This window comes from Nanorana parkeri, unplaced genomic scaffold (assembly GCF_000935625.1).
Source record: "Nanorana parkeri isolate BGI_ZX_2015 unplaced genomic scaffold, ASM93562v1 scaffold165, whole genome shotgun sequence".
Taxonomy (NCBI): Eukaryota; Metazoa; Chordata; class Amphibia; order Anura; family Dicroglossidae; genus Nanorana; species Nanorana parkeri.
The window spans coordinates 897,682-923,783 of record NW_017306433.1 but is presented as its reverse complement, the minus strand read 5'-3'; the positions used below and the strand labels follow the sequence as shown (position 1 = coordinate 923,783).

General features: G+C 44.4%; 1 protein-coding gene across 3 annotated transcripts in view; it reads right to left on the bottom strand.

Moving 5' to 3' along the window:
• The window catches only part of RALGAPA1 (Ral GTPase activating protein catalytic alpha subunit 1), a 200,366-nt gene extending 179,264 nt beyond the window's left edge, over positions 1-21,102 (bottom strand). For all 3 annotated transcript variants that reach the window (XM_018554588.1, XM_018554585.1, XM_018554587.1), the window contains exon 1: positions 20,779-21,102. In XM_018554588.1, the coding sequence (XP_018410090.1) occupies positions 20,779-20,884 (106 nt within the window). In that variant the 5' untranslated portion in view covers positions 20,885-21,102. The remainder of the gene's footprint in view (positions 1-20,778) is intronic.
• Positions 21,103-26,102: the final 5,000 nt, after the last annotated feature.

Sequence of the window (26,102 nt, the reverse complement as noted above, 5' to 3'; positions counted from 1 at the left end):
CAGGGGATCCGCCGCTTATTTAGTACGTGATCTTAGATCATTGTATCAAACGAGCAGCAATCTAGTCCGCCCCCCCCACCATTTTTCGGGGTCTGTTCTCTGCTCTGTGTGATCAGTAAGACCAGATACTGTGTCCCCAATTATGAATGAACAGGAAGTGCTCTACATCACTTCCTGTTCATCCATGATTGTGGACTTAGTATCCGTTTACTATTTTCATAATTTTTTTTTGAATGAACAGAAAGAATCTGTACTGAGTGCTTCCTGTTTATTGAGCGCTGGGGCTGCAGAAAAGGAGATTGAGAACACAATCTTTTTCTTTTTTATTTCAAAAGGGAAATATCCGGGGTCTGTTTAGACACCTGATATTTGCCCAAAGCCCCTAACAGTAAAGTAAAAAAAAAAAAAATAGTAAACGAAAAAAATAATAAATAAATTCCCTCCCATTATAAAAAAAAAAGCTAAAGAAGGTGGGGGGCGGGGGAGTATTTTTTGATTTCGGCCTGACAAATTCTACTATGGGAATTTACTATGGTTGCAGTACCATTTATTTCAGTAGCACCCCAAAAGCACTTTCTGCCCGCAGTGCGATCGCCCGCGCCGGAACACGCAATACTGCAATGCCATTCATTCTAGTGCAGTGCAATGCAATTAGAAAAAAATTGTGCATGTAGTTGTATTCGTAACACTCCATTCGTGTATTTTATTTTAAATAAAAGATGGTATTTTTTTTTATCAGATTAATCGAAAATAAAATCAGCCAACTAATCGATTATGAAAATAGTCGTTAGCTGCAGCCCTAAATGTGCCTTTGGTTAATACCGCATTTGTGACAAAATTTTAGTACTTAAAAAATAAATATAAATAACCATATGTAAAACAGACCTCTCCTGAAGAATCAAAATAATAAAAAAAAAATGTTTTTAATTATTTAGGCAGGCAAATTAGAGTAATTATCAAGTTAACCAAAACATACAGGATGATGCTAAATGTAGCCTTAGCATCTAAGCTTTAATGACCTCTGGGCATAAAAGAGTTAATCAGGGAGGCCAAGTCCCTCTCTATATTTAATGCAAGAACAAAAATATAGACTCATGAACACTTAAAGGAGAACTATGAGGCGAGTGCTTTTCACTCACCTCATTGTTCTAGCCGACCTGTGACAATGAGACTGTCACAGGTCGGCTCAGTAGATGGGGAAGTGAGCGAACACATAGCGGCGTTCGCTCACTGCTCGATCCTGTCACAGCTCTCTGCCGTGAAAGGGGAGTGGCTGGTTCCCCCCTCCCCGCACCTATCCTCCAGCGCTGACTGGCAGAAAGGACGGTGTAGGGGGTGGGTACAGCTGGCTCTGCCTCTAAATAGGCAGAGCCAGCTGTCACTCACACAGCTGGGCGGATCCAGACATAATTGTCGGGATCCGCTTCAGCTGCGGCGTCTCAGTATACCGCGAGCTGTAGCTCGCGGTATACTGAGCTTAGGGTGATGGGAGGACGCTAGTTTGTGTCCTCCCGTTACCCTAAGGAGAACTATGGAGAAAATCCCTAATTACTTTATAGTAGGCACTGCAATAAAACTACAAAATATGAGCTAAATGAAATTACATTCTACTTTCTCTTAAAGGTTTGATATGCTTTTCATCATTTTTTACTTTATTCCAAATCCCAATGGCTAACAAGCATATAAGCTAGCATTATGGAGGCATGGGGGCTGCACATGGACTCTGGACCAGCTAGGAGGACAGCCTATGTGTCGGGTTGGCCGGGTATCCTTCAGGGTATAAAAGCTACCGTTTTAATTGTTTTCTTTTCTGCAAATACAAAAATTGTATAACCAACCAGAAAATACTATATATAAGAAAAATCCTCTCTACCTCCACAATGCTAAACATATAAATCACATAGTACATACATAAAATTAGTTTGTTCCAAATAGAGGTTGATTAGGAAACCTTGTCTCTTCATGGAAGAAAACATCAGGTCTTGGAACACTACTTTTAGTACATATGAACTGACCTGTTGACATGAATGACTGCAGAGTGGTGACTCAATTTATGTCCACCTCCATGTGGCTGCTCTCATAGCCAAGAGCCACCCAAATACAACCCTCAGTCCATGGCTTATGATAACGCCAGACTGTCAGTGAAACCCCAAAGCTTTTAATTACCACCCTCCCCCAAGGGTTGAATGCTTATTTAGTCTAGGGGAGGTTGAAAGCAGATAAATACTTACTTTATTGCTTGCCCCCACCATATGACCTCTTCCACAATGCCATTCCACTTCCCTGGCCATGATCTCTGCAAGATCATCACAAACAATGCTGGGCCAGCAGTCCTGCAATGCTCTGTAAGCGAGGACCTTGAGGGCCTGCGCACATATTAGGAGAAGAGAAGAGGGGCCGGCTGCCAGGGGAGTGAGGAATGAGGTTAAATATTCCTCTACTTCAAATTTCCCCTAGACCCTTGGTTCTCAACTAGTGGGTCCTGACCCAAAAGTGGGTCGCGACCCCATGATCAGTGGGTCGCCGCATGCCTTCCACTTTTCTATGCGAGGGGCTACTCAGCCTCCCCCTAGCGCAGGGTGGGCTGGGGGTATGGCTGCGAAGGAGCTCCCTACATACATGCATTGCTTATAGCTCCCTCGCATATCCTATAGAGGTGCCTGGACTGGCGTGACATCACATTCTGGCTCCTGGCATCTCTACTGGTGCACATGTGAGCTGCACAAGCAATGCACATGTGGATGGAGCTCCATCACAGCACAGCAGCCCATTGCAGTGCAACTTAGGTCGCGACTTCATGACCAAGGGCAAATGTGGGTCCTGAGGTTACACAGGTTGAGAACCACTGCCCTAGACCAAACTGGCATTTAACCCATGTTGTGTGGTTGGGGGGGATGTGATGGCTGACTGGGGTTCAGCTTTAATAGCATGCAGTATACAGCTATTCTGCTTTCTACACAAGGCTTTGATGAGGGCTCTGTGGGAATCAGGAGCATGAGCTGCACCCTCAATGCTGATGAATGTGTAAAGTCCTAAAGAGCAGTGTAGAGTTAAGGAACTCTTCATAACCTATGTAAAAGGGAGGAAAGATTCTCTAAATACTCTTACAATAGATATGGAATCTAATCTGGCAATAATCCAGCAGTATGTCTACAATACTGCTGCTTTCTGCGCATCTGACAGCTGAATGTTATATTGTCCACAGAACTACAGCCGATATTGGGAAACATCAGCTACAGCAGTGTGTGTTATCTGCGTGTCTCAGCCAGTATTTCCAAGCTGCGAGTTTCAGCCTGTATTTTCTCTGGGTTCTGTGTGAATCTTGCAGAGTTCCTGGAACATGCCACATTATTTTCACTGTGTACCTATACAGGCAGTCCCCGGGTTACGCACAAGATAGGGACTGTAAGTTTGTTCTTAAGTTGAATTTGTATGGAAGTTGGAACAGGTACATTTTTTAAGTGTAACTCCAGCCCCCAATTTTTGTTATTTTCGGATAGCATAGGGAAGGGTTACGTTTGTTTTGCTGTCTGTGCCCCTGTTCAGAAGATTTTAGCTCACTTTCTGTCCCTATGACAATTGGATTTTGAAAATTTTGTGTTGTCGTGGAAACAAGACTTGGTGGTAAAGCTTCAGTGGAGACACCTTTTTCCCATGATAACTCTTACAGTTATGAGAATTTTGAAAGGAATGTTTTTGCGTAAGCAATAACAGTCAAGAGCAGGGACAAAATGGTTCAAAAGCCATTCTTGTAAGACCGCAACTGTAACCCAAGCCTTTGAGTTTGCCCTCCAAATAACAGGAAGAAATGCCTTAGCGACATTACGTAGTGCCCTTGGATTCAGGGAGCGATGCACTAGCATAGGCTTGAGCTTTACATCCCCAGACGCATTACCCCCCAAGTAACAAAGTTAGCCTGTCCTTTGATGTCGTAAGTCCTGGTGCACGCTTCCTCTTTTGAAATGTAGATTCCAAAACAAGCCAGTTTCCTCTACATTAAAGATTTGGTCTGGCAAATAACCTCCATCGTCAATAATATCTTCCAATATCTTGGGAAAAAAATCACTTGCAGCACTTACATTGGCACTCTGTGCTTCACCTTGAACTTAAAAAAAGAGCAAATTTGCTTAATATTTAAGTGATTGAACCAAACCCTACTTCCAACAAATTCTTCATGCAATCTCCTTCACTAGCAGCTTTTAAATCATTGAAAAGTTTTTGAGCCTTTTCTTGCACTAAGAAAGACTGATAGGCATATTACGCTGATTTTGGTCTTCTATCCAAATCATCAACAGCCTTTCCATCTCGATAATTAAACCACTGCGTTGCTTGGTAATAATCATAGCATTCACTGGGGTATGTTCTTTCATATGCTCCATTATTCAAATTTTATCTTTAAAAATTGTTGCGATTGTTGACTGACTGTAACCAAATGCTCTGCCAATGGATGATGGAGTTTCACCCCTCTCTGATCTTTTGCATCAGATTTGTGCTTGGGCATTGTTACAGGGTGAAGACAAAAAATGACAGTCAGAGCCAACTTCCTGTACATTACCAGACCTGGAAAAAAGAGGCGGGGCACTCCTCGTCTGCACATCTAACAACTTCCTGTAATGTACAGGAGGTACAGTACTACAAACCAGACCCACTCCTTATCTGCACAAATGTACAGGAGGTACAGTACTATGATCGCCAGCCCGAGCATGGTAACATTACTAGTGGAACGCTGCGTGGTACAGTTTGGCTGCAGCCTTGGACCTCCGTTCATAAGTACAAGTCGTATGCCGGACGTTCGTAACTCGGGGTCTGTCTGCATAACCATAAAACGTAAGGTAACAGTTGGAAGCTAATTCACGATTTTTTTTCCCCACACATAAAAATGTCAGCAGCTTGAATGAAGCAACATTTCCATGGAAAAATCCATACTCTATCCTCATCAACATTTATATAGCTTGCTGTTCTAGATAAGTGGTTTTCACTTTAACTGTTAAAGTTAAAACTATGGCCTGCCATTAAAATAAACACTTAAAGTACTTGTTGATCCTGCCAATAAAGTCTACATACTGCAGCTTCCAGTGATTGGGTGACAATGATGCTGCACTGCTCAAATTCTCTGCCAACTCAGAGCAGAGTTGCCACTCACATATACGCTGTGTGCATGCATTGCAGTAGGATGAGGAGATGTAGCAGGGGGTGTGGCTATCAGTGTTGTCAATGCTAATTCATTAGCCTGTAGCTTGTCAATCAGCACCACACCCAATCCTGCCCACTGCTTTTTAGACTGACAGCACTGCCTCTGTTCCTGAAACCTCCCCACTGTGAGCTGCAGTGTCTGGAAGGAGGAGTATGAGGCACAAATGGAGGAGTTTGCTTCTCCTAGGAAAAATAAAGTGAGTTTATTGTTAAATAATAAGGCTTTTGCATCAATTCTGGAATTGTTTAGACTGTAAGACAGAAGCCTTTAGATGTACTTTAATTTGAAAAAGCCTGGTGAGATTATACAACTAATGCCAAATAGATATTAAATTGTGAAGGGGGAACATACCTTTAAAATGGACCTGTTATTAACCCCTTCGCGACTAGTGACGTACCTAGTATGTCACTGGCAGTGGGCCTGTTCAAACGGACTCTGTTCACATTTGTAGAGCCGGCGGTTGGCTTTACAATAGAATCGATTCTAGCGACTCCGCTGTCGCAAGATCGCTTCTATAGGACGGTGAACAGCACATGACTTAACAGGTCGCAAGTTATCTATATATTGACCAAGTAAAAACACCACAAATGAAAAAAAATAATTCTAATCTCCAGCTTCCAGGCAGATTGCATGGTCTACAGCCAACAATAAATGCTGCAGGGAGTTTACTGTTTTCAGTTATCAGTAAGGATGAAAAATAATGTCCACATCTGCAAAGATAACTTCATAAAAATCTCATAACTTAAACAATGACTATACTTTTAGAATAGTTACCTATTAAATAACCTTCCTGCTCCCCAACATCCCTCCCACTGATCCTTGCATGTCCCTGCTGCTAACACATCACTGTGCAACTTGCTGAGAGTCATGCCTGGACAATAAAATGCTAATCATTTCTATGGAATGGCTGTCCACCACTGGTGGATGGAAGAGAAACAAATGGGGACTCTACTGTGGATGTGTGGTCTGGTAAGGACACCTTTGTGTGGAAAGGCTGTGCGGTGCTGCACAGTGCAGAGCTAAGGGGAACGGGAAGAAATGTAGGATTTGGATGGGGGGGAGGGCGGGGCATTATTTTGTAGACAAAACAGTGGAATGACAGGAAACAAAAAAGTGCTAAAAAAAAAAGTTCTAATGTATCAGGAAAACATAGAATACACAGCAGGACTTCAGAGGTGCCAAGCAGTATTTACTTCAGGTTTACCTCCCAGCTGATGTGCTACAATTCACAGGTATACATAAAAGCTCCATAGAGATGTATGGGAGAACCTAGTTAGGCCAGGCAATATAAAAGAATACTGCACTTCATCTGATTTTGTTGTCTAATACCAAAGGAAATGGGGGTGGGGGGGAACAAAGGAAGTTTTCAACATAAGTTACAGCTCCATTTTATATGATCACTTCCGCTTCATTTTTCATGGTGTGCCACTAAAACCAGCAAAGTTGTTTGAAAACTAGAGGGAAAAGGCTGCAGGTTGCATTTTGCTAAACCACAAACCACAGAAAATGCACAGAAGGAAACTATATAATAGAATACAATGTTACAGACTTCCTTTGCTGTTTTTGTGATATTTGGTGTCTTTCCAAAACACAGGCACATTGCAACAGTGGGGGAATAAAGTCCTTAGGCATAATCCACATCAATGTATTTTGGCATATTGGCCATTTAAAATGACACTAAACTCAGGAGTTAAAAGAGAACTAAAGAGAACTATGGGGTAAGTGTTTTCCCCATAGTTCTCTTTAGGGTCACAGGAGGACATATACTAGCGTCCTCCCGTGACCCAAAGCTCAGTATATCGTGAGCTACAGCTCGCGGTATACTGAGACCGCCGCAGCCGGGATGGATCCCGACAATGCTGTCGAGATCCACCTATCTGCGTGAATGACAGCTGACTTTGCCTATCTAGAGGCAGAGCCAGCTGTATCCACCCCCTCCCACATCCGTTCCTCCAGTCAGCGCTGGAGGATGGAGGAGGAATCCCTGGAGGGAGCCGTGAGTGACAGTCACTGCTCTCTGCAGGGAGATGATCGAGAAGTGAGCGAGCCACGGTATGTGTTCGCTCACTTCCTGATCTATTGAGCCCATGTGTGACAGTTTCATTGTCACCCGTCTGCTCGAACTTTGAGGATCAGTGATTTTCACTCACCTCATAGTTCTCCTTTAAATCTTAAAAAAATGAATGCAAGTTCCCTAACTAATAACAGAAAAGCATCTTGTGTATCACTCGGCTGTAGATCCTCTAATCATCTCTGAATTCATGCTGTCACTGTCCTTCCTTCTGGAGGGGGGCTACATTTGTTCCCCATGGTCCCTGTGTGTGTTGTAAAGTAGCCACCGCTCCAAGCTCCCCCCATGATGGACTACAATCTCAATACAAAGTAGTAAACTAAATGTGAGATTGTAGTACATCACGGGAGCGAGCTGGGAGAGGTGGCTACTTTACAACACGCGCAGGGACCATGGGGAACAAAAGTAGCCACCCTCCAGAAGGAAGGACAGTGTCAGCACCAATTCAGAGATGATTTGAGGATCTACAGCGATGCACAAACAAGATACATTTTTGTTAATAGTTAAGGTACCTAAATCCATTTTTATGATTTACCTATTGAGTTTAGCTTTACATTAAAAAATATATATTGCTTGATTGCTTAGTTTTTTGGTTGTTTTCAGAGAGTGAATCTTTTACAGAAATGAATTGTACAGTATGTGTATAAAGTGCATTGTAACAAATAAAAAGCACACAGGTATCAATCAGCTCCTACAAATAAAGGGGACAATTCAACATGTAATATGTAAAGTTAAATGTATGTATGGATAACATTAAAAAATAAAAATAAATCAGTACATTTCAGCAACATATGCACATTTTCCATGTTTTGTCTCTTTAAATATTTGCAAGTGCAGAAAAATAACTGTTGACCCTGCCAAAAATCCAGTGAGCTGGACTAAAATTCCATGCAGTATTATTAGCCCTGCCCAATTCTCTTCTGCTGGACTGAAGAACCACTCCCCCAATAAGTGATGAAGGTGAGGAAAGGGGAAGGTGTTCTGCACTGGACCCTTAAGGAGTGTCAGATGCTATGCTCTGTACTGGCCCCTACAAGTCACAGGGGCTGGAAGTAACAACGCACTGTGGTGGGAATAAGTGCCACCTGGACATGTGCTGGATAGTGCAGATCTTGCAGCATTAATCTGCAACTCCATGGAGTTCAGCAGTGCAGGGAGCAGAACAGGGTAAGCAGGGGTATGAAATTCCTATCGGGGAGCTGGGCAGGTTTTTTTTTTTTTTAAATACATTTAGCCCTGCTACAGGCAAGCAGGGCTAAATGTAGAGCAGGTTAGCCGCCGTTCGTTTTGTACAACAGCGGCCCAGACCACTTGTAAGCAGCCTGCTTGTACGCAGCCCCTCCATGTTCCATCCCGCACCGCTTCCCCATCCCCACTGTGGTTTTCGGGGTCCCCTGCTCTTCTGAGGGACCCAGCACCACGGCAAATGACTTCAGGAAGGAGAGCGGGAAGCAGACTGGTGAACGTTCATTCTCCGATCTGCTCTGTGCGAACAGTGAGACAGGAGCGCTGTACTCGCGGCTTTTTTTTGTCTTGGAGGAAAGGCTCCATAAAGAGAATTTGTCACCTCCAAATGCTAACACACAGTGGTTTCGTTAGTCCCTGTCTGGTAGCATTAAAGTTAATTAAAAAATAAATTAAAAAAGCAGGTGGAAAAAACCTAAAAAATAAAATAAATAAAAATGTGAAAAAAAATTAAAACCAACCCCGCCATCTGCATGCGAATAAACGCATCATAGTGTGTGGCGAGTGCTGCCCCCAAACCACTGTTTGACATATTGTGGCAGTTGGGCAGCAGAGCTCTCTAGCACGCACAATGTACATTAAAGGGTAAGTTCACTTTAACAAGTAATTTGGGAAAATGGAATTAGCCACTCAAATCCCCCCCTGCTATACTTACCTTTCGGTGAACAGTCCTTCCCTTTCCCTGGTACGGGTGTACTATCTGTGCCCCATACTGCCATCCAGCGCTTTGGATTTTTAATTTCGCTCACAAGTTGCGATCACACATTGGTCAGCACGGTCACTTGACATGGTCCCTGGACAAGGACGCAAGAGGAAAATCAACCTCATATTGAACAGAAGGATAGCACAAATGGTAGACAAAGTATCAAGGAAAACTTCCAAAGAGACACATGGTGAACACCAAGGTCTTCACCTCAATATCTAATTGCACAATCTGTTGCATTTTGAGCAACAGTGGAATCTAAGGAAGAAGACTCAGGAAGACTCCACTGTTGAAAGAAATACAGAAGAAAGCCTGACTGGAATTTGTTAAAATGCATACTGACACGCTGCAATGCCTCTGGGAGGATGTTCTTAGGAGAGATGAGACAAAACTGGAGCTTTCCTTCAAGTCACATCAGCTCTATGTTAACACACAAAACAAATGAAGCTTCCAAAGAAAAGAACACCATAGCTACTGTGAAACATGGAGGAGGCTCAGTTATGTTTTGGGGGTGCTTGGTTGCCTCTGGCATGAGATGCTTTGAATGTGTGCAGGGCACAATGAAAGCTCAAGTCTAACAAGGAATTCTGGAAAGAAAGATACTACACAGTGTTAGCAAGCTCTGTCTCAGGCACGTCATGGATCCTCTAACATTTTAATGACCCTAAACACACAGCCTCCTCAAACCTGAGGCAGATGGAGCACTTTGCACAAGAAGAGTGGGCCAAACTACCTGTTGACAGGTGCAGGAATTTCACTGAGAGCTACAGACATTGCTTGTTTGACTATAAAAATGCAACACAATATTAAGTTGAGGGGCCCATCATTTTTGTCCATATCATTTTCATTTGTTTTATCATTTAAAATATTCTGTTAAATCAAAAGCAAAATATGATTTTTATTATATATAGAATAAACAATTGTAGATGGCAATTACTTTTGGCATTTACTATCATAGAAACAACTTTATCCGTGCTTGCATGTGCATATCTTGACCTTTCTTGAGTTCTACCCCGCCCCTCCTGGGTCTACCTATGGACAAGGGAGGATACTCATCACTTTAGAGCAACACAAAGGGATACAGTTTTGAAAAAACATTGGACCTAATTCAACCAGGATATCTTGTGGTGGAAACCAACTGCTGTGGGAGACAGTACCATAGAGCAAGAAGTAACAAAGCAAGAGTTTTTTGTTTTTTAATTTCCAGTGTGACTAAATAAAACAGCTCAGAGTTGGCCTTTAAGAATCACACAATACCACGGCTGTAATTATCAGAGAAAAAAAAAATGATCCATGGAGCACAGCCCTAAAAATCCCAACTCGCTGATCAGTATTCATACAAGCTCATCACACATAAATATTATTACAGGCAGTATGCTGTCTATGAGAAGGAACAGGAAATAAGGCTACCAACAAGATCTGATTAGATTAATGTAGCAGAGAGGATTCTGAGGACAGCAGCAATGATGAACATCTTGCTGTCAAACCACACAAATTTAGCCTGGCTATGGGAAGCGCCTTTATCCTATCTGTAGGAAAGCTGTTCCATTCTTCATTATAAATATTTACTGATGGGTACCGTGGGATAGGGATGGAGCAGATCACAGCAGAACCCACTAGCTGCACATTTTCCATCGTGTGCTAATTATTTTTAAGTAAGAGCTAGGACTGCCAATCTAGAAGCAAGAAACAAAAAAGTACTAAATAAAGAGCACATGCATAAAATGGCAAGCATACTGCATTTACTAAATGATCTGGTCAGCAACTGGTAATTGTCAGTCAGTGGCGGGAATTAATAAAAAGTGTCTCAGCTTTATCTGTGTGCAGCCAATTAGCATTTATATGCTTATTTTCTAAGCTGTGTGGAAACAATGAAAGATAGACACTGAATGGTTGCTATAGGCAACTGCACCAGTTGAGATAGAACTGGTCTACACCCAGGCGTATCGAATATGCGCGTTTGTGGCGCGTTACGTGACGCGCGGTAAAAAAACGTGCAACAAACGCTCGTTTCCGAGCGCTACTTGGCTGTATCCCAATGAAAACGTGCAACAAAAACGCCGCAAAGAAGCTCATATACCTTTTCAGGCGTAGGCCGTTTTGTAGCGCGTTCAGACGGGCTGAATTACGGCAAGGTGTGAACCATACCCATAGAAAACAATGGGATTTTCATGTTTGAGCATTTTGTAGAGCATTCGTAGAGCGTTGAACACGCTACAAAACGTACAGGTGTGAACCAGGCCTAAGGCGTTTTTTATTAAATCCCCCCATATATGTCAAATCAGTCAAAATGACACTGACATGGTGCTGAGAGAATGGCAATAACATCAGAGTTCATTTAGAAACGCACAATCGCCAAAACAAAGAGGAAATACCCTGGGGCATCATGTGACGGACCAAAAGATAGATGGATTGAAGTTATGTTTAGAGGGAATCTCCAAATAATAGTTAAAAGGGTAGTTCTGGGAAAAGCAAACATTGGACTTTAAAGTGGATCCATCACCAACAGGCATTTCTATGAAATGGGATCGCCACTGTAGAACTGTCATTTATATAAGTGGAGCCCTATTTCTTAGGTTACTTGAATTCAAAGTGTATGTCCAGCTGGGCCTGGACAAATCTCACCCAGAACTAGGAGCCAGCACTACACAACCTGCATATGACTATATAGGCTTGCTAAATTATATATACACCGGTAGTATAAGCAACCGTTAACAGGAAAACAATGGTTGTATTAATTTTGAACAGACAATACAAGAGAATAAAAATACGAACAGACTATTACTTTACCAGTAGAACAACTTTACACCATAAATAGTAATAAGCAGAAAGTGCCAAATGTCTCCAACACAAACTCTGAGATTTTTATTTCTGTCCCTGTTACAGGTTTCTTCTCACTTCCTGTCTTGTAAAATTGTTGTCATAGTTAAGGTGGCCATACACTCTACAACCATCGCAAGACTTTAGTCTTGCGATGGTTGTAAAGGGATTTAAAAAACGTACGATCTGCCTATCTTGGACAGGCAGATCGCACTCTCGATCATCGCAAGCCCACCCCCCTGAGGGGCGGGCTTGCGATGATCGAGAGTGCGATCTGCCTGTCCAAGATAGGCAGATCGTACGTTTTTTTAATCCCTTTACAACCATCGCAAGACTAAAGTCTTGCGATGGTTGTAAAGGGATTTAAAAAACGTACGATCTGCCTATCTTGGACAGGCAGATCGCACTCTCGATCATCGCAAGCCCACCCCCCTGAGGGGCGGGCTTGCGATGATCGAGAGTGCGATCTGCCTGTCCAAGATAGGCAGATCGTACGTTTTTTTAATCCCTTTACAACCATCGCAAGACTAAAGTCTTGCGATGGTTGTAAAGGGATTTAAAAAACGTACGATCTGCCTATCTTGGACAGGCAGATCGCACTCTCGATCATCGCAAGCCCGCCCTCCTGAGGGGCGGGCTTCCGATGACCGCAATGCTGAACGGGCAGTGTGCGCGTGCGCACACCGGCCCGTTCAGCATTTATCTTCCGAGCACCGTTCTAACCAGCCGAGAATCGTACGATTCCCGGCTGGTTTTCGAACATGCTGGTTCGACAGAAGACGTGCGACCGTACAGTAGAAACGGTCGCACGTCTCCGTTCACACTGCTCGATTATCGGACGAAAACCCGATCGCATACGATTATCGTACGATAATCGTGCAGTGTATGGGCACCTTAAGACTGCACAGAGACATGTCAATCTCATGAGCTTCACCTGCACTATTATTATCATCCTCACCAAACTGCTGTGGGTAGTGCTGAAGGAATGAATGGTAAGGGATAGGGATGCACCGATACCATTTTTTCAAGACCGAGTACAAGTACTGTTCCTCAAGTACTCACTGATATCAATTACCGATACCGAAGTGACATGTGACATTTTTTGTAAAACAAAACAGGCTAATGATTTTAGGACAGTGATGGAGCACCAGGGCCCTGTCACAGCTGCAACCGCTGCACCCCTGGTAGTTCTGCCTCCAAGCTGTAGAGAGACAACATATCTCAGCAATACTTTATACAGCGATGCAGAAAACCACTAGCTATAGGAGGACTATAAATCCCAGCAATACGTTATGCAGCAATGCAGAATAATATGAAGCTACATACTCTGTGTTGCTCACCAGGGCTGTGCAGGGTCTTCTGAGGATGTTTGGGATCTCGCCAGGGCTGTGCAGGTTCTCACCACAGCTGTGTGGGGTCTCACTAGGGCCACACTTGCGGGCAGGTACGGGCGGTGTGGGGCTTTCCAGGGCTGTGCCAGTCTCTGCGGACAGCGGGAAGGAGGAGGAAGAGATGTGCAGCCGGAATAATCAATTTAAAAGGAGAACTATGAGATGAGTGATTTCCACTCACCTCATAGTTCTAGCCGACCTGTGACAATGAGACTGTCACAGGTCGGCTCAGTAGATCGGGAGGTGAGCGAACTCATATCAGGTTCGCTCCCCTCTCGATCCTGTCACGCCTCTCTGCCGTGACAGGGGGAGGGGCTGGATTCCCCTCTTCCATCTGCCAGCGCTGACTGGCGGAACGGACGGGGGAGGGGACGGTTACAGCTGGCTCTGCCTCTAGATAGGCAGAGCCAGCTGTCACTCACGCAGCTGGGCGGATCCCATCGTCACCATCGCGGTATACTGAGCTTAGGGTAATGGGAGGACGCTAGTTTGTGTCCTCCCGTTACCATAAGGAGAACTATGGGGAAAAACACTGACCCCCATAGTTCTCCTTTAAACATTTAAAGTGCCAGTATCGACACTTAGTATCGGGGCATTATATCGAGTACAAGTTCTTGTGGAAATGCCCAGTATGGGCACCTATACTGATGCTAGTATCGGTATATCCCTTCTAGGAGAAGTAGTAGTCCTGTTTAGAGATTGTTATTATTATTATTATACAGGATTTATATAGCGCCAACAGTTCGCGCAGCGCTTTACAATTTAAGGAAGACATTAAAATTACAATTCAAATAAAGACAAGATGATTAAGAGGCCCTGCACATGAGAACTTACAATCTAAAAAAAAGGAGGGGCAAGTGATACCAAAGATAGTAGCTGCGTGGGAATTAGTTGATTGAGAAAGTAATAGTCTAGTGGTTCGGTTGAGGAGGGATAGGCTTCCCTTAAGAGATGAGTCTTCGGGGATTGCATAAAGGCAGAGTAGATGAGACTCACCCTACACCTTCCGTCAACTATACAGGTATTCTTTAGGATTGGTCGGGCTTCTAGCTCTCGCTCCAGTGTTGGTCACATGACCAAATGCCTAGGCATTTGGTAATGTGATCTCTGCCAAAAGAGATCGGCATTCAGACTAGCTGCTTCTACTCTGGGGTTTTAGCTAGCAGGAAACCAAAACCAGCATTTTCAGTGAAAGGTAAAGATTTATCCATCCCGGCAAGACTTGACTAAGTTCCCAAATTCACATTATGAGGCTCCTGCTGAATGAGCTCCAAATACACCCAGCCGATCGGAGAGCCCAGACCAGTCTGCACACAATAAAGGGATTACAACTCCCAGATTGGATGGGAATGTATTTGCTTCTGCAGATTCACACATCCCTCTGCGTCTTACTAAAAACAGCCTATAGAGTAAGATTTTCTCAAACTCCGAATGAACATTAAAAAGGCTGTTCCTGTGTTATGTTTACACAATCCGAAAACTCGTCTGTAAAATACCGTGCTTCCTAAAAACCTAATTACGATAGGACTCATTAGAAGAACACAAAGCCATGCTTGTTTTACGGCTGTCTATTCAGGATTATATGTACAAAGCAATTCAGAATAACAGCACTTTGTATTGTTTTATGTGTCATAACAATTCTGGCTACAATTACATAGATTGTGTGGGTGGTTAGGTCATCCTATTTTTCCTGACACACCACATCAACAATAAAGGCCATTAAGGACAAAATGTCAACAGAGATATAATATCATTTATGAGTGGATGTACATAAAATTCAATAAAAAAAAAAAAGAAAATGACATGACCATTGACTTTGATCTGTCACCATTACATCTGGACTTTATTTTGACACTACAATCTTTTTAGATACACAGTGACCGCACTGAGGACTGTAGTCAAGTTGGGGATTATTGTATGGTGACTGCATGCAGTTTGCCCTACTTTCCACCTGTGTTTGTTCACCTTGCAGTTAAAGTGGAACACAATTCCTTTTTATTACAAATTGCTAGCAGGTAGGTTGTTATGGCTGAAGAGACTTATTAATAACGATTAAATTCTAGCATTATGGCTGTATCTAGAACCTTCACGCAAAATTCAGAAAAGGTTTGTGACAGCCCCATAGCGAATACTGACACGTGCAACAAATTCACAAAGCTCTTATTTGTGACAATTTTCTAACATGTCGCTAGGCTGCGACAAATTTATTGGAAAATATTGCCATTTTGGCATTAAGAAAACTGAAAGATATTATTTCCACAGACAGTATCACTGGTTACTAGGAGGCTGTCAACCCACAGTATCCTAGGTTGCTAGCGTCATTGGTTATTAAGAGTCTGTCAGCCTACAGCATCCTTGGTAGCTGGATGCTGTTAGCTTACAGCACAATTGGTTTCTAGGATGCTGTTGGCTGTACAGCACCAAAGCAACCAATAATCCTGTGCAGCAGACTGCATCATAGTAACCAATAACACTGTATGGCCCTGAGGCTGACAGAGTGGCCACCCCTTCCCAAGATGCTCCATTGGTCCAAATCCATGGCTTTCTATGCTGTTTTACAGTCTTATCTGAGGGAAAATCTCTTCTGTGCCAAGTTCCCCATTGACTTGACTAGAGCAGTGTACCATGACACATTCTTCACAGCAAGGTTTAAACACTAGAGGAGGGCGTGTATGCAGAACCAAGGTAAGCAAACACCTGGGGGTGGGGGGTCACATTCAGATGCTGGGCTGTAAAGTAGAGCTAAACTTAAATTTAAAAGACACTGCTAGCAGACATGTTTAAATCACTCTGTATGTCTCTTCTTCAAAAGAAACGACTTACCTGCCCGCTAGCTATGTTTTTGGGGAGTGTACACTGAGCCGCACATGCACAATCCTGACGTCTGCCAGGTTGAATTGACATTACCCTGGGCTGGTCAATAAGGATGGCCCAAGACGCCAAATCCAGAACACCGGGCGAGCATGTGAGCAGCGGCAACAGAGACAAAGAGACAAGGTACATTGTGGCTGTCGTAATACTGTAGTGGGGTACTGTACCAGGTAAGTCGGCCATAATATGAAAATATGCTGTGTGTACTGGCAAATTATGGTAAAAACCCGGTGGGCACCGGTAGAGTTTAATTCCACTTTAATGACCTCTGGAATCCCCCCTTGAAAGGGTTACAGAAGCAACTAGCAAGTAGATCACAACTAAATGGGGGGAAAAAAACACACAAATAAGCACAAAATAATATTACACTAAACACATTTTTGAAGAATGCCGATGAAAAACTGCAGAATCCACAGATTTCCCCTCACTGATATCTATTCGTAATGCAGAACACTCCGATTTAGAGAACACCAGCAGGGAACACTACAAATCTTATTACACAACCAGTCCCTAAAACATCAAAGCACTTTTATTTTGTGCTTTTGGAGATTACAAGGGATGACGGTTAGAACCACCACAATATAAACCTTGAAAATAAAAGTAGAGGAAAGGCTACATTTCCAGCAGTAACCAATTATTCGTTAAAGTGTACTGTTAGAAACCTCTAATGTGATCATGGCATTGTCTAATTGCTGAATATGGAGACGGCCATCGCTGACCTCCTCATTCTGCAAATGCAAGTTTCTGTAGAACATGGGCATAGAAAATCAGGAATCCTTATCGGTATACATTTCCTGCGTTAGCAATTTAGAAACATCATTCTGTCACCCCAGATCACATCCTGTGCTCACATCCCGTCACCCCAGATCACATCCTGTGCTCACATCCCGTCACCACAGATCACATCCTGTGCTAGCATCCCGTCACCCCAGATCACATCCTGTGCTAACATCCCGTCACCCCAGATCACATCCTGTGCTAACATCCCGTCACCCCAGATCACATCCTGTGCTAACATCCCGTCACCCCAGATCACATCCTCTGCTCACATCCCGTCATCCCAGATCGCATCCAGTGCTCACATCCCGTCACCCCAGATCACATCCTGTGCTAACATCCCGTCACCCCAGATCACATCCTGTGCTAACATCCCGTCACCACAGATCACATCCTGTGCTAACATCCCGTCACCCCAGATCACATCCTCTGCTCACATCCCGTCATCCCAGATCGCATCCAGTGCTCACATCCCGTCACCCCAGATCACATCCTGTGCTAACATCCCGTCACCCCAGATCACATGCCGTCACCCGAGAGCACATGCTGTACTCACATCCTGTCACCCCAGATCACATGCTATCACACCAAATTACATCCTGTACTCACGTCCTGTCACCCCTGAAAACATCCTGTACCCACATCCCCTCACCCCAGATCACATGCTATCACACCAAATCACATCCTGTACTCACGTCCTGTCACCCCAGATCACATCCTATACCCGCATCCTGCCACCCCTAATCACATGCTGTACCCACATCCTGCCACCCCAGATCACATCCTGCCACCCCAGATCACATCCTGTACCCACATCCTGTCACCCAATAGTACATCCTGTACCCACATCCTGTCCTGTCACCCCTGATCACATCCTGCACCCACATCCGGTCACCCCATAGTACATCTTGTACCCACATCCTGTTACTGTATAGTAGATCCTGTTCCCAAAGTTTGTCACCCCATAGAACATCCTGTACCGGCATCCTGTCACCCCAGATGACACCCCGTACTGACATCCTGTCACCCCTGATCACATCCTGTTCTCACATTCTGCCAGCCCAGAGCACATCCTGGTGGATATGGTAGAGACTGGTTGTAGGTTCACATCCCGTACCCACATCCTGCCACCTCAAAAACACATCCTATGCCCAATCCACTCACCCCAGAAACAATTGTGTGCTCACATCCAGTCACCCCACAGAAATAAAATGCCCACATTCTGTCACCTCATAGTATATCCTGTGCCCACATCCTGGCACCCCATAGTATATCCTGTGCCCACATCCTGTCACCCCATAGTACATCCTGGACCCACATCCTGCCACCCCCGATCACATCCTGTACCCACAACCTGCCACCCCTGATCACATCCTGCACCCACAACCTGCCACCCCTCCTGCACCCACAACCTGCCACCCCTGATCACATCTTCTACCCACATCCTGTCACCCAATAGTACATCCTGTGCCCACATCCTGTCACCCCAGATCACATCCTGTTCCCACATTCTGTCAGCCTAGAGCACATCCTGGTGGATATGGTAGACACTGGTTAAAGGGTCACATCCTGTACCCACATCCTGTCACCTCATACACATCCTATGCCCCATCCACTCACCCCAGAAACAATCCTATGCTAACATCCAGTCACCCCCAAATCACATCCTGTCACCCCATACTACATCCTGTACCCACATCCTGTCCTGTCACCCCTGATCACATCTTGTGTCCACATCCTGTCACCCTATAGTACTTCCTGTTCCCACATCCTGTCACCCCAAAGCACATTCCAAACCCGCATCCTTTCACACCAGATGACACTCTGTACCCACAACCTGCCACCCCTGATCACATCCTGTCATCCCATAGTACATCCTGTACCCACAAGCTGCCACCTCTGATCACATCCTGTCACCCCATAGTACATCCTGTGCCCAAATCCTGTCACCCCATAGTACTTCCTGTACCCACAAGCTGCCACCTCTGATCACATCCTGTACCCACATCCTGTCATCCCATATCACATCCTGTTCCCACATTCTGTCAGCCCAGAGCAGATGTGGTGGATATGGTAGAGACTGGTTGAAAGTTCACATCTTGTACCCACATCCTGCCACCTCAAACACATCCTATGCCCCATCCACTCACCCCAGAAACAATCCTGTGCTCACATCCAGTCACCCCAAAGAAATACAATGCCCACATTCTGTCACCCCAGATCACATCCTGTACCCACATTCTGTCCCCCCATAGTATATCCTGTGCCCACATCCTGTCACCCTATAGTACATCCTGTGCCCACATCCTGCATAGTTTAGTTAGTGAGTTTTAAACAATATTAAAGTAAAAGGGTCTGCATGACAGCCAGACAAAGAGTATTTTCACAAGGAGAGAAGCACCACTTTCCAGCTGTTTTCTTGCTTTTGACAAGTTCCTATAATACAGTAATTAGATCCGGTATTATTGTGTTTGACTGTCAAACAGAAGAGTCTGTGTCTGCCACAAGATTTATCGAGCAAGTTAAACAGGCGCATAATTAGAACAAATCAAATTTCCTCTTACTTAACAAATACTTTATCACACTTTTGGATGTAGTAAGACCCCGGTACCTGCTATCGTTTTCTATAAAGCAGCGGGGGGGGGGGGCACTTCTATTGGGGAGAATAAATTCATCATAATAGTTTGTAAAACCAAACTACTGATTGAGCATTTGTAGTTTGGTCCTGTGTCCTCAGGTGATGTACTTGATGGTCGATAAAACCATCATGTATAGCTGGGGACCCAGCAAGGTTGGTGGGAGGTTGGTCACCCTAGGTTTCACTTGCCAGGGGATTTAACCCTTTGTTAACCGTTGTATTATAGAAATCAAGGTGCTGCATGTGAAAGAAGATAACACAACATGACATTTGGCTCCGGCCTGAACTAGTTTTGGATCACAAACATCCGTATGGATTGGAACAACTTACTGCCAACAGTTTAGCTGGTTTGGAAAGAAAGTGTTAGCTGTGGGCTGAAGTGATCCTTTTGGTGGATATGGCAGAAATGATATGAAGGTTGGTGTGTGTATGGTGGCTTTATCCACCAGAGCAGATCATCAACATCCAGTCACTGGCCCGCCCCATTTCACACCCTGTGCCCACATTTTGTCACCCCTGATCACATCCTGTACCACATCCTGTCACCCCAGCGTACACCCTGTACCCACATCCTGTCACCTCAGCGTACACCCTGTACCCACATCCTGTCACCCCAGCGTACACCATGTACCCCCATCAGGTCACCCCTGTGTACACCCTGTACCCACATCCCGTCACCCCTGTGTACACCCTGTACCCACATCCCATCACCACTGTGTACACCCTGTACCCACATCCTGTCAGCCCTGTACCCACATCTCAACGCCACTGTGTACACCCTGTACCCACATCTCATCGCCACTGTGTACACCCTGTACCCACATCCTGTCACCCCTGTGTACACCCTGTACCCACATTCCGTCGCCACTGTGTACACCCTGTACCCACATCCCGTCGCCCCTGAGTACACCCTGTACCCACATCCTGTCACCCCGGATCACATCCAGTACCCGCATCCTGTCACCCCAGTGTACATCCTGTACCCTCCAGCAGGGGGCACGGCAGCCTGGCCCACACCCTACATCACAGCATCCCCCCGGGGGCCCCTCCTATTCACAGGCCGCTCACCGATGACGATCCGCAGGTGTTTCAGTCGGGTCAGAACGTCCTTCTTGGGGTCCAGAACCTTCTGGCTTGATTTCTTCACATCGCCGTGAGTTTTTTTAGAGAACATCCCGGAGGAGAGAGGTGGGAGCAGGGCGGCGCCGGCTCGGTCCCCGGGGTTCTCCCCGTCTGGTATATAGATGTCTTGTCCCGGGAGGACTGCCCGGTCCCTGGGATGTGATGGGAGGGCTGCAGGTCTCCCCGCTCTGGCAGAAGCAGGTTACACTGAAACATCCAACATGGCCGCCCCCTTCTGTCTCCAGGATAACAAAGCAATCGATCGCCGAGCCATCCCTGCCACCTAGTGTCCGCACAGGACATTGACATGCTGCTCTGTGGAGAGACTTTTGTGGTTCACTGGAGTTCATCTTCGTCTGCTGTATAATCAAACCTTACAGTGTAATTAATAATAAAATTGTAACTTTTGACATCATATTTCTCACCTGTGATCCTGCTTATTCCTCTTTTTCCAGTCTCAGGGTGACAACCCTCCCTGAGCACCACCCTATGAGGAACAGTTTTGTTGCCTCAGGATCCCTGAAAACCTAAAGCTAATGTCAGCATGCCATGCATGCTGCTTGAGATCCACAGACAGTGGTGACAGCATTACATTGTCACCATTGGAAAAGGACAGATAGGGGTGCAGTAACTGGATGCAACTGAAGGCAGCCCACTGAATAACCATAGCACCGGGCATCCACAGCAAAAATGTACAGTTGCAAGAAAAAGTATGTGGAACCCTTGAAATTAACTGGTTTTCTGCAGTAATTTGCCATAAAATGTGATCTGATCCTTATCTAAGTCACAACAATAGACACACACAATGTGCTTAAGCTGATACCACACAAAGAATTTGAATTTCTCGTGTTTATTGAACACACCCATTAAACATTCACAGAGCTGGAAGAAAAAGTAAGTGAGCCCTTGGAGTTAATAGCTGGCCACAATGCCGCAAATTCAAGCAAGCATTTTCGGTAGCTCTGGATCAGAACGTCACAACGTTCACGAGGAATTTATGGCCATTCCTCTTTACAAAACTGCTTCAGCTCAGACACATTTGCAGGATGTCTGGTGTGAATGGCTTTCTTGAGGTCATTCCACAGCATCTCTATGGGGTTAAGGTCTGGGCTCTGACTGGACCACTCCAAAAGGTGCATTTTCTTTTTCTGAAGGCAGTCTGTGGTGGATTTACTTCGAAGCTTAGGGTCGTTGCATCACCTAACTTCTACTAAGCTTCAGCTGGCAGGCAGCCACCCTGACATTATCCTGTAGGATATTTTGGTAAACTTGGGAATTAATTTTCCCCTCGATAATGGCAAATGCAGGCCCTAAGGCAGAGAAGCAAGCCCAAATCATGATGTTCCCCCCACCACACTTCACCGTTGGAATGATGTTTTGATGTTGGTAAGCTATGCCCTTTTTACATCAAACATAGTGCTGAGTATTCTTCCCGAACAATTCAGCGCTTGCTTCATCAGTCCACCAGACATTTTCCCAGTAGTGTTGCAGTTTGCCAAGGTGCTCTTTGGCAAACTTCAAGCGGGCAGCACTGGGTTTTTTTTAAAGCGCAGCGGCTTCCTCCGTGGTGCTCTGCCATGGACACCCTGCCTGATCGAAGACTTGCGTATGATAAACTCATGAACAGGGATGTTTGCCAGTTTCAGTGATGTCTTCAAGCCTTTAGCTGTTACTCATGGGTTCTTCTTTACTTCATTGAGGATTCTGCGTTGAGCCTTGGAAGTCATCTTGGCTGAGCGCCCACTTCTAGTAAGAGTAACCACAGTACTAAACTGTCTCCATTTATAGACGATGGGGGGAATTTATTAAAACTGGAGCAGACAAAATCTGGAGCAGTTGCCCAATTGCAACCAATTAGCTTCACTCTTCAGTTTATTCAGTTAAGATTTGAAAATGAAAGATAGGAGCTGATTGGTTGCCATGCACAGCTGCTCCAGATTTTGTCTGCTCCAGTTTTGATAAATTCCACTCAATTCGTCTAAGGGATAGTTCACACAAACAGTGCGTTACGGCCCCCATTTGGAGCTGGAACCCACTGGATCGCATCCCGGCCGGCTCCCTGCGTTATGGGGCGGGAGATGACGTGATGGCAGATTGAAGTCAATGGCACCGTAGCCACGCCCCCAGCTGCAGTGTGATAACCCACAAACGAACGCATGGCCGAACGCATGGTCCGGAGCAGTCAGAAAAAATGCTGCATGAACTATTGTTTCTGATTGCACTGGACTGGAACGCAGGCATTGATGTGAACTAGCCCTAACTGTTGACTGATAGATGCCTTAACACTTTGAGATTGTTTTGTATCCCTTTTCAGCCTTACACAGATCAACTACTCTTGATCGTATGTCTTCAGCGAGCTCCTTTTTTGTGATGCATGGTTCACATCAGTTGATGCTTCTTATGAACAGCAATCTTAAAATGTTTGAGTGTCTTTTATCAATCAAAGTAGCTCTAAACCACACCTCCAAACTCATTGCATTAACTGGACTCTAGGTGTGCAAGCTATTGACGCCAATTAGATGTTGTTGAATTAGTCTATAGGTTCACTTACTTTTTCCTCCAGGACAGTGAATGTTTAATGGGTGTGTTCAATAAAGACACAAGAAATTAGAATTGTTTGTGTGTTATCAGTTTAAGCTCATGGTGGGGAATTTCTCAAAACTGACAAAAAGACAAAATCTGGAGCAGCTGTGCATGGCAACCAATCAGCTTCACTCTTCAGTTTGTTCAGTTACGCTTACTGCAGAAAACCAGTTACTTCCAAGGGGTTCACATACTTTCATGCCACTGTAAGTATTAAAGAATTGAAACAAACTGCCGCTTTGTTCATATTCATGCTTACCAATACTTTAAAGCCCAACAGTTTAAATCTACTAAATATATTCCATTTATTCAAAAGAACAAAAGGTGTGCAAAGTCCTAAAGTTCACTTTCTTTAGAAAGAAGACATGGCCTGAGTGGAAAAGCCTGTCCCCTGCCATCATGCTGCAGAGAAGGACTCTTGCTCTGTGTGGAAGCAGTGGTCTATCTGCAGATGTTTGAACCCTCCCACTTAGGTCAGAGTTGGAGCTCTCAAATCAACAATGCTCATTCTCCCTGCTGCTTAGAGGGCTTTAGCTGTGACTCAGCAGAGGGGGTGGGTGTATGACCTCCGTAGAGAGACCACTGCTTCCCCAAAGAGAGCAAGGGTTTTTCTTTACAGCAGAGGTCTGACAAGCTCCCTGCTGAGCCACAGCTAGAGCTCTCCAATCAGCAGCGAGCCTGAGCTTTATTGGCTCAGTACTGTAAGGGGCATTTCCATTGCTTCCACTCACCAAGCAACAGTTCTCTGTAGCATGCGGACAGGGGATGGGCTTTTCTACTCACACTGTGACTGCTTTCTAAAGAAAACAAACTGCAAGACTACACACCATTTGTTCGGATGCACCTGGAATGTACAGTATGTAGCTGATTTAAATTGAAAATTCAGTTGAGCTTCTAATGTCCCAGCATATCCTCTCCTGTTATGACATCAGCATTGTAATAGGAATACGTACTAGAGTTGTTTTTGATAATGCAATCAAAACTTACTTGAAAAAAATCCCTTTTATGTAGTGAGTGATGCCTTCTGTCTGCCTATCACTTCCAACAACTTCCTGGGTTCCCAGTGTGCTCTGTATCTCTTACCCTGCTTCCTAGACTACATAACCCATCATGCATTGCTTTCAGCAAACAATGATAATGTTTCATTGTTCCTGTGTGTGTCGCTCCCGTGATGCACTACAATCTCAATAGAAATTAGTAAACTAAACATGAGATTGTAGTCCATCAGGGGAGCGAGCTTGGAGCTGTGGCTGCTTCACAACACAAAATGTTTTTGTGTTCAATATTCAATAAATGATTTTATACTGGTGGAGTCCTGGAGGAGTGCGGCTTTTGGTGGACTTTTGTAATGCAAAGACAGCGACATACATGTTTAGCCAGCACCTGGGGCCCAAATGGAAGGTAAAAGAGAAATAAAGTATAATGCTAATACTTCACTGAGCAGATGTGTTCTCCACCAATTTTAGGTGGTGGCCTCTAGAGTTTTTAGGGAGTTTACAGTAAAACATTTAGTGCCGATCTTGCCATCACCACTGAACATTTTGTACATCAAAATCATGTCCCCTATTAAAGGAGAACTATGGGGTTAGGGCTTTTCCCCATAGTTCTCCTTAGGGTAACGGAGGATACAAACTAGCGTCCTCCCGTCACCCTTAAAAGCACTCACCTCATAGTTCTCCTTTAATCTCCTCACTTCCAGCGTGAACAAGTTTAAATCTAGCATCCTTGTCTCATATCTTTGGTCCTCCAGCCCCTTAATTAGTTTAGTTGCCCTTCTCTGGACTCTCTCCAGCTCAAGGACATCCTTTCTATGGATTGGTGACCAAAAATGAACCGCATACTCAAGATGAGGCCGAACCAGTGATCTATAAAGTGACAAGATTGTCGCTTTGTCTCTAGTACATTGCCTTTTTAATGCATGACAGTACTCTGCTAGCTTTGTGTTCGGTGGGCATTAGGTGTTATCATACCAATAAGCTGGCATTTGTGTAAGCAAGCTGTTACAACAGGAAGTGAGACAAACTCTCCGCAAAGCCCCCCCTTAACCCTTTTGCTTCCAAGGCATTTTTTTTTTTTGCACATGTTATAATCCACATTTATGCCTGAAAATTACTTAAAACCCCCAGGAGTTATATATTTCCTGAAAGTACAGACCCTGGAGAATAAAATGGTGGCAGTTTCAAATTTTTCATGGTTACTCACAAAAGGGTTAGGGTTTGGAAAATGCAGGCGAAGTGAACAATATAGGATAACATAGCTGAACTGGAAATTGAGCTGAATTGGAGAATATTTCCAAATGAGCTATTTTGTCCTAGATTGTTCACTTCACCTTCCTTCTCCAAACTCTTCACCCTGTAGTGAATAGCCCTGTTTATGTCAGATGATATTTGCGCAACTCTTTATCAAAAGCAAAATTTCAGTAAAAAAACAAGTTAATTTTAGTGGCCAAAAACACATTATAATACCCATTTTTTATGTAAAATATTAACGATGAGGTTATGCGGAATAAATAGATACCCAAAATGCTAAGCTTAAAAATTGCATGCGCCCTTGAAACGGCGACAAAATGCAGTACCCCAAATTGTCCATAGGCGATGCTTTAAAAACCCGTACAGGTAATCAGTTTAGAGTTAAAGTGACATTAAACCCACAGATATTTTCACATAAACCAATACTGTAATGTGTGC